This window comes from Penaeus monodon, chromosome 25 (genome assembly GCF_015228065.2).
Source record: "Penaeus monodon isolate SGIC_2016 chromosome 25, NSTDA_Pmon_1, whole genome shotgun sequence".
NCBI classification, from domain to species: domain Eukaryota; kingdom Metazoa; phylum Arthropoda; class Malacostraca; order Decapoda; family Penaeidae; genus Penaeus; species Penaeus monodon.
The window spans coordinates 10456937-10457192 of NC_051410.1; the positions used below are offsets into that span (position 1 = coordinate 10456937).

The 256-nt window shown below is 41.4% G+C and overlaps 1 protein-coding gene across 2 annotated transcripts in view; it reads left to right on the forward strand.

Annotated features, from left to right (window-relative positions):
• Positions 1-256, forward strand: part of LOC119589433 (zinc metalloproteinase nas-15-like) — a gene marked incomplete in the record, with an annotated part of 13039 nt that overhangs the window by 6911 nt on the left and 5872 nt on the right. For both annotated transcript variants that reach the window (XM_037938043.1, XM_037938042.1), the window contains 1 exon segment: positions 128-218. In XM_037938043.1, coding sequence (XP_037793971.1) covers positions 128-218 — 91 coding nt within the window.

Genomic DNA, 256 nt, shown 5'->3' on the forward strand with positions numbered 1-256 from the left:
TCGAATAATCTTGCATTCCTTTATAAGTAATATCTCATTCCGCCCCGAATTCGCCTGTTTTATATTCCATGCTATATACGTCGGACGTATTGTTAAGGAACCCATTCTAAAATACTGTATGTTTTAGCCTCATCACGCTGGAGGGAGAAACGCCATTATTAGCGAGGACCGACGTTGGCCCAATGCTGTTATCCCCTATGTGATCTCGTCTTCCTATAGTAAGTATGTGTTTATGGTTTTCTTGTTGTGTGTCTGG